Source organism: Leucopleurus acutus (genome assembly GCF_964270905.1).
Source record: "Leucopleurus acutus genome assembly, chromosome: 12".
In the NCBI taxonomy this organism is placed as follows: Eukaryota; Metazoa; Chordata; class Mammalia; order Artiodactyla; family Delphinidae; genus Leucopleurus; species Leucopleurus acutus.
The window spans coordinates 90,379,795-90,393,866 of NC_139154.1; the positions used below are offsets into that span (position 1 = coordinate 90,379,795).

General features: G+C 51.5%; 1 protein-coding gene across 3 annotated transcripts in view; it reads right to left on the bottom strand.

Annotated features, from left to right (window-relative positions):
- Positions 1-14,072, bottom strand: part of SFXN5 (sideroflexin 5) — a gene marked incomplete at its 5' end in the record, with an annotated part of 115,542 nt that overhangs the window by 46,580 nt on the left and 54,890 nt on the right. For all 3 annotated transcript variants that reach the window (XM_082851953.1, XM_082851951.1, XM_082851952.1), the window contains 3 exons: positions 6,328-6,393; positions 7,723-7,779; positions 8,798-8,851. In XM_082851953.1, coding sequence (XP_082708079.1) covers positions 6,328-6,393; positions 7,723-7,779; positions 8,798-8,851 — 177 coding nt within the window. The remainder of the gene's footprint in view (positions 1-6,327; positions 6,394-7,722; positions 7,780-8,797; positions 8,852-14,072) is intronic.

Genomic DNA, 14,072 nt, shown 5'->3' on the forward strand with positions numbered 1-14,072 from the left:
CTCAGTGTCTTAAATGCAGCTACTTCTCTCTCTCTCTGCTCCTACCACTTAGCTTAAGCACCCATCTCTTCTCCCTGGACAGCTACCCACCTCCTAACTGGGATCCCTACTCGCACCCCTGACCCCTCTAATCCCCTGTATAGTCCATAGGAGCCAGAGTGGACTTCCAAAACTGGACACCAACGTGCATTCGTCTTTCAGTGGCTTCACTGCCCTTAAGACCCGCAGGGCCCTGCATGACCGTGCTTGCAAGGCTCCAGCCACCTTGCCGCCGCCCTGCCTCTCCAGCAAGCCAGTTCCCTCTCTCCTTCCCTCCCTCCCTCTCTCTCAAGCCCTGCTGTCCCTTGGCTTCCTCACTTTTCAGCTTGAACATCAAGCCCTCAAAGAGGCCTCCTCTTCACTCGGGGCTCTCCTTTTGCAGCCTCTCACAGAACCTGGAACTCTTCTTTCCATGTACCCATTACAGTCCCTAAGTATATTCATTTACTTCTTAAAATGTTGGGAATCAAAGTAACACATGTATATTATGAGAAACAGAATTGCACAGAAGTATTTTTGCCTGTGGACTCTTTACTAAATATCCATCTCTCCCAATAGGCTCTACGTGCTGGGCCCAAGGACCGTGTATACTCTCTTATTCCTCACGGAATTTCTGGTGCCTGGTGAAATGAGTAGGTGCCTAATAAATGTTTCTAGATAAATCAAGTGATTGATTGATTTCTGAGGCAGAAAAAGAAGAGCCATGAAGGAGATGCCTTATGCAGCCGCTGCTGTCCACCTCAGCAGGCACAGCTCTCTGGGGCTAGATGCTGCGTGCACAGGTCTAAGGTCACCTGAGCGTACGGCTCACCCACTCTGCCAGGAGGAGGGGCCTTGAGGGGGCAGCCCCCAGGGCTGTGAAGGCTTCTGAGAAAGGGGATGCCCAACTGAGTCCTAAGGGAGAGTAGGACGCAGCCGGGTAAGAAGGGAGGGGGACTCAGCAGGCTTCAGAAGCATGAAATACCAGGTTGTCTGCAGCTGGCTTTGCAGACTCTACTGGCACCTGCCATAACGGGGTCCAAGGGGCCCTGGAGAGCAATGGAATGGGCATGTCTGAAAGGAGGGATGGCATGAGGTCAGAATTTAGGATCTACTCTTGGGTGGTGGATAATATAACTATGTGGTCAGGGATTTTTGTGGGCCCTGGTGGAGCAAGGGCTGGGGCAGGTCAAGGAATCTGTGAGGTACCAAAAATGCCCACCAGAGGGCGTGTGTTGTAGAATAAACTCTTGGTAACAACCAGTGGACCCTGACCCTCTATGGAGGTCAACCGTCCTGAAACCCCAACCAGACTCACTTGGCAACTGGTTCAAGAGCAAAGGGCCAAGGTAGCCAGGACAGAGTTATGCACAGGTTCACACACCACTCAGCTCCAGCTGCAGCTGTGTGGCTTCTCTGCTAGCAATAGTGACCAACACTGACCCCTGAACCATTCCCCATAGGAACCTGCTGGCTACCTGCTAGAAAGCCAATTACATCAGACCCCTTCCATCTAGGAAGGACAACAACTTGTCCTCCCCATTATAGATGTGAAGCCGATATTTGCATCAGACTTGCCACTGCCAGCATCACCATCTGCAGGCTTTTGGAACAGTTCAGATTCTGATACAGGGTCCATACCATGGGCCCTCCAACCTGGAAGCCCCACAGAGTGAAAGCAGTGAGACTACAGTCTGGTCTGGATTCTCAGGCTGTTGACCTCCTACCTCCATCAGGCTCAGAGAAGAATAGCTGGGCCTGAGCTACACCCTGGATCAGGGAGGCACCCTGAGCTACACCCTGGACCACGGAGGCACCATGAGCTACACCATGGACCGCAGAAGACACCAGGTGAGGACACCAATGAGGACTCTGAGGCACAGAGGTGAAGCCAGTGACAGAGCTGGCTTAATCAGACACTATTCTGCTGCCAAAGGACACATTTTTCTTCCTGCTCCCCTGTGGCGTGAGAAGGTGGGAAAAGCCAAGCAGTGTTGTTGGCTTCCAGCTGGAGGAACTGTTACCATGCACTCTGGTAAACAAGTCCCTCCCAGGTACCCTGAGAACAGTGGGGACTGGGAGAACATGTTTGAGGGGCCCTTTAAGAGTAACGAGGGGTTGCACTTCCACCCACCTTCGTACTTGGTTCCTGGGCTTTCTGCAAGACTGTACCTGGCTCACTCTATGCTTGAGGGTGTAGCTCAGGGTGTGCCTTAGGAGATGGACATCTAAACGGTGCCTGGCACATTGTAGGCACTCCACAAGTGTTAGCCATTCTGATTACTTGCCAGCCTGACTATCACAGGGACATGGAGCTCCAGTAGGCAATGGGAGCTGGGAGGGGGAGGGTTTCAGCCCAGGGATCCCCTGGGATACCTCCTTGTGCCCTGACGTCTAGGGTAACACACAGTCACTGCATCCTATACAGAAAGGACCCTCCAGGGTGCAAGCCCTTTAGGAATAGAGGTCAGCATTTCTCCAACAGGGCAAGTCTTCGGCCAGCGTGGACCTGGCTGAAGGTGAAGCGCCTGAGGAGGCGACTCTCATACTCTGGCTCCACCATCCAGCTCCTGACGGTTCGTGTGGGACTTTAGCCCTGAGCCTTCCTCTCCAGCTCCAAGTCCACTCTCATCCAGGACCCCGTGTCCACAAGGGTGGTCCACCTGCTGGGCCAGCCACCCCCCCCCCACGACTTTCCCCCCAGCCCTCTTTGCCTGTACCCCCTGCAACACCCCAGGGTCCCTGAGCCCAGGCAGGTCTTCCTGGCATGACTCTCCTAACACCTGACAAGGCACCCGTGATGACTTATGACCAGCCCCCACTACCCCGCCCCCTCCCGATTCCGCATCACCCGGTCGCCATCACTCCTGGTATGGCAGCTTCCGGAACCTGTCATGCTCTCCTTCTCCTGCGTGCCTCTTTGTGTGCTGTGCCCTCTTTCTGGAGCACTGGACCCTGCCTTCACTTCTCTCCAGTCTGTCCTCTAAGAGTCAGCCCTGTGTGAATTAGGGGGCGCTCCCCTGAGTCCCCCCTCACCCAAGTCACTGCATCATAATTCTGGTGACACCACAGAGTTTCCTCAGCTTCCCCTCTCGGCATCTTGAAGGACACACCAGTCTGTGCGACCCCCCCAGCACCTGCAAAGGGCCCGGCACAGGTGCACCCCTGAAGGGAGAGAATGGGTCTCCCTCTGGTAGTCAGGGCTCAGCGGGGTTGACCACAGAAGTGCTCAACACAAAAGCCCAAACTAAAGCACAGCAAGCGCTGACAGAACTTCCTTTGTTAAAAGACAGCAAACTGCTAGATTTCAAAAATAACTTAAGACGAAATTTCTTTTTTATTCCCGAGCAAGAAACCAGACATTGCCAGATCTATTTAGAGAGTTCACCAAAAGGCTGCTAACCCCCTGCCGGTGGTCCTGCCACCAGCATGAGACTGCAGTCAGGGATGCACACTGGGGACCCCTGACTCTTGGGGCTGCTGCCCAAGGTCAGGGGCTCTTCTGAGAGGGGAAAGGGCTCTCCTGGGTCCGGAGAGGAGGCTGGACTCCCAGGGCCTGGCCTCTACTCCAGCGGGTCCTCAATCCCTGGGATCTGCCCTTGGCCTGTCAGCCCCCATCCACGCCACCTGCTTGTAGGGACTCATTTTAATTAATACCAGAACTGGGCCAACCACTGGGGCCGTGACACTTGTTTGCAGGTCATCTCCTCCTAACAGGCTCACCCTGGGGGGGGGATTTGTCACTAACTGAAGCAGAGATCAGTTAATGAGGCCGCAGGGCCTGGGCTTCCAGAGAACAAGGGAAAGGAAAATAAAATAAAGCCTCTTTCTTTGGAGGTTTTGTGATTTACACACACAAAAGAAAAGCAAGCAAGCTGCAAATTTTCCAAGTCAGAAACTCCACTCCATCTGCCGGAGTTAGACCCTTACTGTGCGCAGACGTCAGGCAGAGGGACGCAGCCCCTGGCGGATGGAGCACAGAGGGGCCTCCTGAGGCCAGCAATCGATCAGCAACCTAATTAACAAGTATTTATGGAGCAATGCTCCCCACCCTCCTCCGTGGGGGAGAAGACACAGGGCCTGTCCCTGGTTAACTTGAAATCCAGTAGAACAATGAGTGGACAGGACATGGGGCGTAACTGAGTGAGTGCATGAGAAGGACAGAAGCTTCTAAGACTTGGGGCTGGCATGGTTGGGGAAACACCTCCTGGAAGGGCTCCGCAGCTAGGTGGGGAAGGGGAAGGAGGGTGTCCCCAGCAAGGCACACCCTCTGGGGGCCATGACAGCCCAGCGTGAGTCCCCGTCCCTGCGGGTAAGACCGTGGCTCTGAGAGCCCTGGAGGGCCCCCAGCCCCCAGTAACTCTGCAGCTTGGGCATCAGAACCCCCAAACCACAATCTGGGCTGGTTCTGGCCTTATGAAGCAGTTGGGATGGAATGACTGAGGACCTCAAGGGTGGGACAGTGAGGACTGCGGAAGCAGAGAGCCCGGAGCCCTGGGAGGAAGCCATGTCCCCGCAGCCCCAGGCCTGCAGGAGGAGGATGTCCCAGCAGGACAGTCATCCCCTCCACTCAAGCCCCTCCGAGCCAAGGCTGCTCGGGATTCTCCCTGTGGGCTTTCCCCCTCCCAGCTCCTCTACACGGTCCCTTAAATCTCAAAGAAGGAACATGGGATTTTCAAGCTGCTAAACTAGGCAAAGTGATGGGCTCCTCTTGCCATAAGGAGCAGGAAGGAGGCGACAGAGCCTTTCTCCTCTCTCACAAGAGCCCCTGACGCTGGCCAGCAACCCCCCAGAATCAGAGATCCCCAGTTTGTATGACCCTCAAATGAAGTCTCATGCTGGGTTGCAGGACCACCAGGGTGGGGTTAGCAGTCTCTTTTTTTTTTTTTTTTTTTTTGCGGTACACGGGCCTCTCACTGTTGTGGCCTCTCCCGTTGCGGAGCACAGGCTCCGGACGCGCAGGCTCAGCGGCCATGGCTCACGGGCCCAGCCGCTCCGCAGCATGTGGGATCTTCCCGGACCAGGGCACGAACCTGTGTCCCCTGCATCGGCAGGCGGACTCCCAACCACTGCGCCACCAGGGAAGCCCAGCAGTCTCTTGATGAACGATCTAAATAGATTTGGTAATTCTGGCTTCATGCTTGGGGTAAGACATAAGGATTCAGGGAAGGAGAGTGATCTTGGGCATGAAGTGGGGACCCCCCCCCCACCTAACAGCTGTTTGGAGGTGAACCTGGTCCACATGGGAGCAGAGTAAACGAGGCCATCTCAGAACAGCCCCAAATCCCTGTCTTAGGAGAGCAGTGAAATAAATGATGGTACACAGTAGGTACAATGGGTTAGTACACAGGCGTGAACAACTTACAACATTTATTTGATGACATGGGAAAGATGAGAAAGTGGGTTTTACAAAAAGATTATTAGATGTGAATTTTTTATTATATGTGAATGTTTTTTTAATTTGTATTTCCTAATTACTTTTCTTACCAATTACATGTATTTATCGTGTAATAATGTTGTGAGGCGACTTTTGACCTCTGGAGTGGGCTATAGGAGACCACCCAGCCAGGATGGAGAGAGGACCAGATGGAGGTACAGGGTGGGATGAACATGCCAAGGTCTTGGGAGCTTGGGCTTCTATTCGGGCTCTGGCCCAGGCCCCTTGCTGTGTCACCTGGGATACATCCTTACACCCTCACACAGTCAGTCTATAAACCTCCCCTACTTAGTAGCTGCTATATTCTCAAAACCCTGTGGGATTCAAAATGAGCCTACTGCCCCTGTCTTGAGGAATTCACAGGACTCCAGGAAGGCTTAGACCTGTGACCACATGACTGAGGCCACCAAGAGGGGACCCAGGGAACTCAGGCAAAGGGCAAAGGGGAGCTGACATTTGAGCCAACTTTGGGGATGGATCAAAAGACCCTCCACTCCTGCATCGGCTTCATGAAGACCAGCTCCTCTGAGGAGGGTGTCGGGTAAACACGGGCCCATCTAGGGCAGACATCCTGCCCCCGGCTGGAGTGTGCAACCCTTCGTGTGGCCCACAGGCACTGCCTCACCTCCCCGCCTGCTCTCCCAAACCTGGAGCACTGGCCTGTGCTCCCCCTCTTTGAAAGCATCACCAGGGTCTACTCTTCTCCGCCTAGGAAGACGGCCCTGATGGCCCCCACCCAGAAACCCTGTCTCCCATGCCCCTTGCCCAGCCCTGACCCTCAGATAAGGTCTGGCCTGGATGCTGGGTGGGACAGTCACAGAGCAGCAGGATGGAGAGGACGCCCAGGGGGCGGGGAGTGTGGGGTTACTCACAGCGATGGAGACGGCACTGATGACAGCTCCCAGGTAGCCCTGGATGAACTTGGATGCAGGTGAAGGCTGGAAGACAGAGACAGAATTTCAGGTCCCCTGGGTGTCCCAAGCTCCCACCCTCCACCCTGGCAAATGGCCCCAAACAGCAAGAGGCAATCCTGCCCCCAAGCCTGGAGGGGCAGGCAAGGAGGAAGGCCTCTGGAAGCCAAAGGGATCCAGGCCTCCCTCAGCGCAGCGCCGCACGTGGAAACACAGGGCAGCTATGTCTGGGGAGACGCCAAAGGGCCTTCTGCCCTGCTCTAGAAAGGCCCTTGGCAGACACTGCTGGCTGCAGGTAAAATATAGCAAGGGCCAAAGTGGGCCGTTTACGGCTGGGGCAAGCGGATCCAGTTTAGGAAGGCTAAATGTTGCAAGTGGGCTGTTGGGCACCCAGAGCATTTTCTCGGGGGACATGGCTCTCACGGTCCTGGTCAGCCATGCAGGGCTTCCAGGCCAGTAGGAGACAGCTGCTAAATATTTCTACGGGAAAATGAATCCCAAGTTGCAACACAAAACATTAAGGAAAAGCTGAGGAACTACGACAGCAATTCTGGAGATATTTGGTTTAAGGTGAATGGGAGCCATCTAAGCAGAGACGTCTGTGTGCAAAGCATATGAGCAAGGCGTGGGTCGAAGGTTTAGTTGGGAGGAGGGGGAAGATCCTCGGAGTATCAGGCCCTGAAGTTCCTACCATCCAGGACAGCTCATAACTCCCCTATCACTCCCCACCAAAGTTATAAATGTCCAGACCCTCTCCTCCCCAAACTGACAGCCCCCCAAGGGGAACTAGATTCCTCTCCTCTGCTGCCTTTGGACGGAAATGTGGGAGAATGGACCAAGGGGAAAGGCAGCTTTCCAGCGAGGCAGGCGCCCAGCCCCTTCCTAGACAAGAGAAGGGTGGCTGGACCTCCACTGTGAGCTCGTCCCAGGAGTGCAGGGGACTTTGGGGAGGACGTGCCAGTCCTCTCAGACCCCTCACCCTCAAGAGCAGCCCTTTAGCTTTGCAGCTGACAATGCTAGGGCACTGAGGCAGCTTCCAGGCAAGCTTGGAGGAAGTTTAGAGGAAGTCAGTCCCCACGTGGCTGATGCTGTCCTGATCCAAGATCTGGGCATAAGCGCCGCCCAAGGGGAATTCTGAAGCCAGTGGAGCTCATCCCTTTGGCCACGCGCGCCACACTCCCACGTTCTGGGCCTTCGTCATTTCACGTAAGCAGCCCCTCCCCAGCAGGGCCCCTCCTGAAGGCCTGGCAGTAAAACCGAGAGGAGAAGCCCTGATGGTGGCATGCCACACTGTAGGGAGGGAGAGGGTCACCCCAGCCTGAAGCCTGACACCAGGTGGTGGTCTGCGATGCTCACCTTCGTAGCGTTCCGGTTTGCATAGTTGACACAAGCATTGTGGCTCTGGTTCAGCCACTGAAAGGCAATGCGGGGAGAGGAGAAGTCAGGAAAGGTGTGGTCACCTCCCTGGAAGCAGGCCTGGACCTGGGAGGCCACACCCCTCCAGAAAGACACGGGTGTCTAGTTCATGGTAGTTCCATCCATCCCCTGAGTTAGCATGAGCAACCATCCTGGTTCGCCAGGACGGCGCAGTTTTAGCACTGAAAGGCCCCAGTCCTGGGAAACCCCTCAGTTCCTGGCAAACCAAGACACTGGTCCCACCCAGGCCAGCTATCCATCTCAGTCCAGAGATGGCCACCTCTCCAAAAATTCTGGTGTTCACTGCCCCAAATGAGCCCCACTGCCTTTGCCACATCACCCTTTTTATACTAATGACGGGACAGAAGGTGGACACTTAAGCCCCTGGAATGCCCGACAGCTCTGAGCCTCAGTGCCCTACGCCACCCACAGAGCCCAGTGCCCTACACCACCTGCAGAGCCCAGACACAGACATTATTAGGAGCTTTTCTTTTTTCAGGAAGACTCTGACATTTTCTCCTGAAGACAGACAGGTTTTTCTTCCTGCCCCTCTCTCTCTACACAGGTACATACTGAGCTTCTACTGTTTTCAGAGAGCCACGCCCCAGACTGTCTCCAAGGGCAGAGACCAGGGTCCGTGGTGCTTTTTCACCCACCTCACTACCTTGGAGTTGGGGGTGGATTACCTTCCCCACAGACTTGGGTAAGGCTGATGTCAAAATGAGGCTGTAGGGCTCAGGGTCACTGGCCATGGGACAAGCATGCAGGTGAGGGCACCTGCCAGCCCTCATCACCTCTGTGCTAAAGTCAGAGCACCTATAATGGCCCAAGACTTGGGCTGCGGGCCCGAAGTCCTGGGGTTTCTCCCAGTGGCTTCTGGGTTAGGGAGGAGTAGGAAGTGGGGTGACTTTCCCTGAGGGGCCTGGATGGAGAGGAGACACTGGGACAGGGTGTTCCAACCAGCACTTGTTGGGTGCCCCCTTCAGGAGCCCTCTACTTGCAGGGAAACTGTTACCTGCCAGAAGACAGTGGACGCCAATGTCTGATTGGGCAAGAGAAGACCAACCACCTATGAGAGAGAGAGAAAAGGCTGAAGAAGGCAAAAGAAACGCCCTATGCTTTTGCAAAGAAAAATGACACAGCCACGAACAAAAGTGAGCTAGATCTGTACAAACTGATGTGTATGATAAGTATATTCAAACTACTGCCCACAGTGAGATGATGTACGATGAAAAAACTTGGTTGCAGAATTATATGACAACATAATCCCAGTTTTATAAAGAAAAAAAAATCTCACCAGATATACCCACATACACAAATACACATACATATACATATCTCCAGGCATGAAAAAATCTGTAGCACAGCAGGTAGATGTCCCTGGAGGTCAGGTTACATGGTACTTTCTCAGATTCTTCGTGAATATTTCTGTGTTCTTTTTAACAGTGGACATGCATATTTTTGTAATTGGTGGGCAGGGGAACAATAAAAACAAACCAGCAAACAAAAGGAACGCCTTTACTTCCACCCAGCTAACCTGGCTCCTTCACACCCTAGCCATCCAATAGGATTTTTTTTTTGGGGGGGGGGGCGGTTCGTGGGCCTCTCACTGTAGTGGCCTCTTCCGTTGCGGAGCACAGGCTCCGGATGCGCAGGCTCAGCGGCCATGGCTCACAGGCCCAGCCGCTCCGCGGCACATGGGATCTTCCCGGACGAGGGCACGAACCCGTGTCCCCTGCATTGGCAGGCGGACTCTCAACCACTGCGCCACCAGGGAAGCCCTCCAATAGGATTTTTGTGAGGATTCAATAAGAATCATTTCAAAGGCCTTAAGTGCTTTACAAAGACAAGTAGGGAAATTTATATATTATCTCTGGGCCCCCATGAAGCAACACCTACACTATGTTTAAGCTATTGAATGAAACATAGATATCTAATAAGTATTTGTTGAATGTGCGAATGAATGAACAAATACATATATACAACCAAGTCTGGTTACATAAGTGTGGATCCATTAGTCCCAAAGCCCAAATATCACCTAAGACCTAGACTCAGTGACTTTGTTGTTTTTGGTTTAAGTCAAGATTAATTGCCTGATCTTGACACTGACCAAATCTTAGACTTCGGGGATCCATGCGTGTCTCTCAAATTTACCTTTTGAGTGCTTGTGTGCAAAATAACATCTACCAAGTGCTGCTGTATATGGAAAAAATGTGCACAGCCATCCACATATTGACTTATTTATTATTCTTGTAGATAAAATGGCTCTTTGGCAAGAATTTCTGTAAGGAATGTGTAAACATTCAATTCTATGCAGTAAATCAAATTCTAGACATCCTTAGCAGCATTAGTAAATCATGTTTTAAACATTAAAATGTTTTAAAACAGCAAACACGCACACACAGTTATATTTATTGGCCCATATCAGTTTGAATAAAATTACATAATGTAAATTAATTTCCATAGTCCAATGAAGAATTACCTTATGATATTTTTCTCCCCAAAATAAGATCCCAACTTGATTTTTCTTTGCAATGACAGCTTAGAGTGCTGGAGTGAGAGTCAGGAGACCTTGGGTCTTAGCCTAGGCTCCATCCCTGTGTGATCTCCAGCAGAAGACATGCCCCTTTGGGGTTCTAGCTTTCTCCCCTATAGAGCGAACAGGTTGACCTTGGAGGTCCTGTCTCAGTTTAAATTCTATTCTCAGGTTCCAGGTAGTAGGTGTGAAGTCAATACAGATGGTCCCATTGTCTTTAAAGGGAATTTTCCCACCAGTCCTGCCAAGAAGTAACCCCAGGGGACCCAGGGCCTCATCCTAGCGCCTCAGTCAGGAGCCAGACCATAGAGAGGAAGCTGAGCCTAGAGAGGCCTAAAGCTGGGAACAGAGAGCATGAGCCCGCGAGTGTGTGTGTGTGAATTTGTGTTTGTGCATTCGTATGCATGTGTATGTATGTATAAACATGTGCATGTCTGACTGCCTCACAAAGCCTGAGGATATAAAAGCTGTTTTCCACTGTTGGGAACTCAGCACATCATTCCCCCTAATCCGTTGGTTTACATAAAACTGGTGTGTTATGAACTACATTGTATTCTCCCCCTCAATCCCCTTTGCACCCCCTGAACTGTGCTTGGCTCACCAGTACCATCATAAGATGTGGCCCACGGGACTCGTATTTACCCTTCAGCTGTTGTCCAGGACACTCACTGCTCATTACGTTGGACCCCATTATGAATCCACGTGGAGGAAATTTTTCTGATCTCAGGATCAGAAATTTATACTTCTGAACATCTGGTTTGCATCTGTCTTGCAAACACTGGGCATTCAACTGTGTCCCTCTTTGCACTGACTGTCAAGATGCCCAGGCCAGGTCATCTTACTTGTTTTTTCTTGTGGCATGCATTTTTTTATGTGATATCAAGTTTTTTTCAGAACAAACCATAGCCCTAAACTAAACCAAACTAATACCCAGGCTATGCAATACACACACACACAAAGTGTAACCAGTGAGTTTTTCACCATGCTGGCCAACCTGACCAGCCTTCTGTCCCTAACTTCTGCCCAAACACGGGCCTGATGTCCATGCTGGGCACCTCTGACTCTGCATGCTTTCTTAAAGAGATGAATTGATTGACTGATTTTGCTAAGCAATTCTCCTTATGTCATTTGCCATGATCCTTATTATAACTCCAGGGCTGATTCACTTTGTTATAAAGCAGAAACTAACACACCATTGTAAAGCAATTATACTCCAATAAAGATGTTAAAAAAAAAAAGAAATGATAATGCCCTAAAAAAAATAAAAAATAACTCTGGAGCTCAGACAAAATAGATTACTTTCTATATTTTGCAAATGGGGCAACAGAGACTTAGAGAAATTCAGTGATCTGCCCAAGGCTTTAAAGCAACCTAGAGAAAGAGTCAGGTCTCCTGATTCCTGGCTTGGGGGCCCCAACTCTCTGATTTTAGGGGCTCCTTCTCCAGATCACCCGCCTGAATACAAAAGAAGAGTCACATTCTATGCCCCTTTTCGAGCATCTTCTATGCACTGAGTCCCATACCGCTCCCAGTGGAGATTACCAGAAGAGAGGAATATATAGCATCTAACCACAATAAACACAAGAACCAAACTGGAAAATATATGAGAATGTCCTTTATAACTCCTGGGCATGAAAATAACAAGATGGTTCAAACAGGTATCTGGATGTGTGTCAAACTGATAAATTCTAACATCCAAGCAGGAGTTCAGGAAGGGAGAGGTCTGGCTATCTGCCAAAGGGGGTGACAGGATGGAGCTGAGGTGTGCATGTGTGTGTTCATGCGAGTAGGAACAGCTGAGAGGCTGGCTTCATTGAAGGGGGATGTTCAGGAAATCAGCAGACGGGAGTCCGGGGAGGGTGAGGTGAGAAGGCAGCGGACCACCATGCCACATTGGCCAAACGGGGTCCCAGGGAGCCATCTGAGGCTGAGGCAAGAGGAACAGGGATCCTGCCTTCCAGGTCCTACAGTCAGGCTGGTGGGGCCACGAGCACGCAGGTGCCAGCCCCATTCCCTATTAGGCAACACGCAGCACCATCTGCACAATCCCAGGAGCAAGAGCAGATATTTTATAATTTCCTTTTTTCTTTTTAAGTCTAAATTAAAAATAAATGTTCCTTCAGTTCTCAGATGTATATCTCTGGTGCAACCTGCCCACATTCCCTCATGCTGCCCTTTCCAGAACATGGCAGGGGAAAGGAGGAAAGAGATGAATAGAGAGAGGGAGCCAGTCCGCCGGCTTCAATGCCAGTGGATTGCACCTCTTCCAAGGAGACACTTCAGGCGTGGCCGCGTGGCGGGTGGAGAGAGCCCAGAAAGCGGCTGGGACCAGGGAACGTAGAAGGAGAGCCAACAGCCAGAATTCCCAGCCCAGCCTGCACCCTATCTTGCTGCAGGACCTCGGCCAAATCGCACATCCTATCTTTGCTCCCATTTATAGTTCATAACACGACTGGGGTCCCCTCCACAGCTCCCACCCCGGGCAGCTGTCCTCTCCGCACATCTGTCTGCCTTTGATTCCCCTTCCCCTTGGGTGGCCGGCCATGGGCCCTGATGATCAACGCTCAGGCTCTGGTGGTGGGAGGAGCTGGACTCAAATCCTGGTTCTAGTATTTACCGGCTGTGTGACCACACACAAGTTACTTGAGTTCTTTGTGCCTCTGTTTCTTCATCTGTTAAATGGGGACAATCCTGGTATCTCTCTGGATGATCAAGAGAGGAAGTGAGGCGTGGAAAGAATTTGGCACAGTGTCTGGCACGCAGCACGTGCTCACTAGGTGTTAAATGTTAGTATCGCTCCTTTCCTTCTACCTCATTCTTTTCTAGCCTTTGCTGGTCTCTCATTTCTCTGAACTCCACAGTCTACATTCACAACTGAGCATCATTTAGCCCCAATCTTGTCTTTGAACACAAGGCTTATCCCATAAAGGATAGTAAGTTCCTGATGGTAGAATTAGGGCTTTTCTCTCTGATGTCCCCCAAAGCACTCAGCACAAAGCTGGGCCCACACCACACACTGGAAGAACATTGCTAATTCATTATTAAGAACATTAATTCATTCTCGGCTAGGGAAGAGATCCACGATGGATTGTGACAATGACCACCATCACCCATCTCTTCCTTAGTCCTTTTGTTAAAGTCTGATTGCATGAGGCTATTGGCCTTTGGAGAGGGGGGCAGATTGAGTTTTGGTCCCAATTCTTCACTCCTCCCTGCATCCACACCCATGCCAGGGGAGGAATTTGTTTCCATGCTCTTGGTGTTGCTTGGCCATAATACTTGCTTTGGCCAATGGCATGTGGGAGGAAGTGGCAGTGTGCCAGTTCTAAGACCAGGCCTCAGAGGCCTCATATGTTTCTGCTGGCCCTCTGTGCTCCTAACATTGCCAAGAGGAGACATGCCCTGACTAGTGCCCTAATCTGAGGATAAGATGTGAGGAGCAGAGTCCAGCCTGGGTGAGCTGACTCCCAGTTGACCCCAGACCTGCAGTGAGAAGCAAAACTGCCTCGGTCAAGCCCAGTCTAGATCAACCAAACCCTGGGTAATTGCAGATCCCCAAGAATGAACGCTTATGGCTGCCACTGAAATTTTGTGGATGTTTGTTACACAGCACTATAGTAGCAAGAGGTGATTGATACAGGGATTACTACATATGAAGAGTGAGTATGCTACCCTCCCTGAGAAAAATTCTTTACCATTACTAATGCACCTTGAATTATATCTTCCCTAGTGATACTGGTTCCTGAGCAGCCTA